Genomic DNA, 3,953 nt, shown 5'->3' with positions numbered 1-3,953 from the left:
AAACCACTTTAAAACTTTATCTGTTCACATAATGAACATAATAAATGTATCGCCACTTGTTCAAATTATTACAGAAAACTCTTTACATTAAACTGAACAGGATCAAAACAGCAGTAGTCAGACTAAGTAACAGAGTTTAATTTGTAAATCGATCGATGCTGGAACGCAAATAGTGGGTGGGCCAGTGTGTGTGTGTGTGTGGGGGGGGGGGGGGGGGGTCCTCCCCTAGAAAATTGTGAATAAAGTAGATGTGACTTCCTGCATTTAGGTGTATTTTAATGTTTTTTGTTTATTTTTGCAGACCCCCAAGCACCGGCTCACGGACCCCAGTTTTAGAACCACTGCATTAAACAATATGAATGTAAGTTAATAAAGAATTTTTATTAATTTATTAACCTTTGTTTATCCTGGGAAATGCCATTGAGATCACAGATCTGTTCTGCGAGGCAGGCCTGAAGTCAGCCCAACATGCACAGGAGGAAACTGGAGAACCTGGAGAAAACTTAGCAAACACGAGGAGAACATGCAACCTTCACCCAGAAAAACCCCAGGTCAAAACTGGGGATTGAACCCTGGAACTTCTTGCTGTGAGGCAACAGATCTAACCACTGAGCGATCGTGCTGCTGTGATGAAGCTGTGAGCGACTCAACATTATTAAGTTCACAGTGTTTCTTTCTCTAACAAAAGGCTGAATCACATTATCAGGATTAATGAACACCAAGTCAAATAAGGAGAACCGGTCCATAGTCTCTGGAGGATTTAGAGCTGGAGGTGGAGCAAACACAGGTGTGGTAGTCCTGAGTGTGATAAAAAAACACAAAGCTGTGGTTACTTGATCAGTAGAGGACAGCAAAAACAAGGACTAACGTCTGAAACGCTTTCTCGCTCCTCTGCAGCCCCACCCTGTCCTATCCGACAGGTGAGTCCCAACTGATCACTGAAACCCTGCCATGAATTTTTTAAAGGAGCAACATTTGTATTTTTGTCCTTTCCTGCTGGAAAACAACGCTCAGACGCTGCGTTTACAGTCAACACGGTGTCAACATGTTGGAGCGTGTCGCTGCTAAGGACAGACGAAGGTATGTCAGCTTTGAAAGTGTATGTTTTTTTCCTCCCCCTTGATTTAAAAAGAAGCAGAAAACAAGAATCCTGGGGTTTATTAAAGTTTATTAAGAGCTTACACAAACCTGAAAACATACTATTAATTTGAACTAAATTAAAGTTTTTTACTGTATGTGAGGTACAACATTTAAAGGCACCTAACCTAATTAACTTTTACCTCTGTGATACAGATCAAACATTGTTGCCCCCTGACACCTTTTCTTCTTCCAGCCAGGAAATGGTGTATAATGAGCAACTTGGGAACAAGAGATGGTTGTCACGGCGTCACTGCTTCTTCTTTATTCTGGTTCTGGCAGCTGTGCTTTTCTTCAACTGCACAAACAAAAAGGACATGGTGCTGGAGTGGAACCCTAAACAATGGATACAAAACCATTCAACAAACCTATTCTTTCCTTTTGTAAAACAAAATGTTGCCATAAACATCACAGATGGACCAGCAGCTAAGGCGTCAGCTCTTTCAGATATTGCTGGCTTTACAACTGAAGCTGCCTCAACTGCACTTCCTCAAACTCTGAATATTTCATCAACACGTGAGCTAATGATCAAGAACAAGACTACGGTTACCATAGAGATGATTCAACAGGGGCTACACCAATTGTTTCCCACACCGGTTCCTTATGTATCTCCTGGACTATACTTAGTAGAATATCCTCACGAGTATCACTTTACAATAAACGAACCACAGAAATGTGAGCAGGGGAAGCCGTTTGTCGTTCTGATGGTTCCAGTAGCGCCACGGAACAGAGCTCACCGTGACATCATTCGCCGCACTTGGGGAAGTGAAAACCTCGTTCTGGATCAAGTGGTGAAGCTGTTCTTTCTGCTGGGGATGCAAACAGGAGAAGATGCCCAGCAGGTCCACGAGCAGCTGCTGCAGGAAAGCAAAGAGCACCAAGATCTGATTCAGAGTGACTTTGTGGACTGCTACAAGAATCTGACCATCAAGACCATGGTGATGCTGGAGTGGCTGAACGTGCACTGCTCCGCTGCTTCGTACGCCATGAAGATCGACTCGGACACGTTTCTAAATGTGCCCAATCTGATCAAAATGCTCTTACATGCTCCAAAGACAAATTACATGTCTGGCCTTGTGGCGTATGGAGGTGCCGTCTTGAGGGATCCACAATCGAAGTGGTACGTGCCGTATGAGATTTTACCTGAGTCAGTGTACCCCCCCTACGCTTTGGGTCTGGGCTACATTTTATCTCTGGACCTCACAGCAAAGCTCATTGAAGCATCCAGACATGTAAAAGCTCTTTATATAGAAGATGCATATTTGGGGTTGTGCATGCGTCACTTGGGTATCCCTCCCACTAACCCCCCTGACTATGCTTACTTCAATGTGTTTCCAGTGGCCTACAGTCCCTGTGGGTACTCCAAGATAATCGTCACCACAACAGACTCATCTATTGATCGTGTGTGGCTGTGGACAAACTACAAAAGACAGGTTGAATACTGCTAATCACAAAACTTCAATTTACATTATCCTTTTTATAAAAAATATCCAAGACACTCTGATTTGAAGACAAAAATAAACCCATTCCTATACAAAGCAGTGATTTCCTGTTTGCTGCAGTCAGTTAGTGAAGTCTTGCTCTTTAAAAAGCTCAGACGGCCACATCAGCCTGAACGAGTTCTTCCCACTACTCCACATCTACTCTGCATCCTGTTTTGCACTAACGTAATTTTCAATTTTCACATATTATTTATAAAAATTTAAAAAAGGAATTTGGTCTATTTCATAAGGCCTCATCTAAAAGAAATACAAAATAAATCAGATACATGCACTTTAGTGTCAGAGTGTAAACTATTCAAACACATTGATTAAATTAACTTTTTAAGTTTTGACACGTTACTTGATGTCTTGATAAAATTAATGATGAGCAATGAAAGTTGTTTCCAAGAAGCATGGGAGCTTTTTCCTGAAAGAAAGGTTTACAGTGTTGCTGGGAGCTTATCTGGCGTTTAGTCCTGGTTGAGTTCACTTCATCTTATTTAAAGTGCCAATACACCATAAACATCATCCCTCTGTACAAAAACATCCACATGCATTAAAATGTTATTTAGTAAAAGTTGTTTATCTAAGGAAGCCAGCAAATTGTGCTGAATCTTCATTTTGTCACAGTCTCCCATCCTGAGCAGCACGATGGGGACAGTAACAAGGTTTATGATGAACCTGCCTCCACTAGCTGGGGTTACAACAGACACACACAACCCTAATCAGCTGTGATCTGAAGTCGTTACACCTTCCTGTGTCCTTGGCCAAAGGGTCAAAATGCAAATGCATGTCAGGAAACAGATATCCTTTATTGTGTTTATCTTGCACCTGGCTTAATGGGAGGTCCTGCCAAAGGTTTGTTTAATGTAATCAAGCCAATGGTAATAATTTACCAAAGTGCACAACAATATTTAAATGAACATATGAATACATTCAAGCAGTTGCCACAGCTCTAAACTCATTAAATTAAAATTATCCTCAAATATTTGTTGTTTATTCATTGATAAATAAGACTTGTTGCTTTCCTTTCCAAGATTTAGAACAAGTTCAGACTCAACATTCAAGAGTTGAGTCCACATTGTTCCACAGGTATGTCGTGTGTTTCACTTCAAATATTCAGACAGACACCTTTGTTTGAACTACTGGTGAGAAAAGGGGATGTTTTGGAGCGTTAACTGAATTTTGACTGAAAGATTAGATTGGGTGAACAAAATCATGCATATTTATTTTTGTCTTAGACTTATTATTACATTTAGGTTTGAGCAGAAAATAATACATCATGATTCCAGAGCATTCCAAAAACCTTCATGTGCAGTGTACCGTTTCTGAACC

General features: G+C 40.9%; 1 protein-coding gene across 1 annotated transcript; it reads left to right on the top strand.

Annotated features, from left to right (window-relative positions):
* The first annotated feature begins 845 nt into the window (after positions 1-845).
* Positions 846-2,712, top strand: LOC119430280 (beta-1,3-galactosyltransferase 1-like). The gene is made up of 2 exons (XM_037697724.1): positions 846-1,080; positions 1,334-2,712. The coding sequence occupies exons 1-2, from the start codon at positions 1,046-1,048 to the stop codon at positions 2,583-2,585; spliced, it is 1,287 nt and encodes a 428-aa protein (XP_037553652.1). The 5' UTR covers positions 846-1,045; the 3' UTR covers positions 2,586-2,712.
* Positions 2,713-3,953: the final 1,241 nt, after the last annotated feature.

Source organism: Nematolebias whitei, chromosome 2, assembly GCF_014905685.2.
Source record: "Nematolebias whitei isolate Nwh7 chromosome 2, NemWhi1, whole genome shotgun sequence".
Taxonomy (NCBI): Eukaryota; Metazoa; Chordata; class Actinopteri; order Cyprinodontiformes; family Rivulidae; genus Nematolebias; species Nematolebias whitei.
The sequence above is the reverse complement of the archived record's forward strand: the minus strand, read 5'-3'. Positions and strand labels throughout refer to the sequence as shown.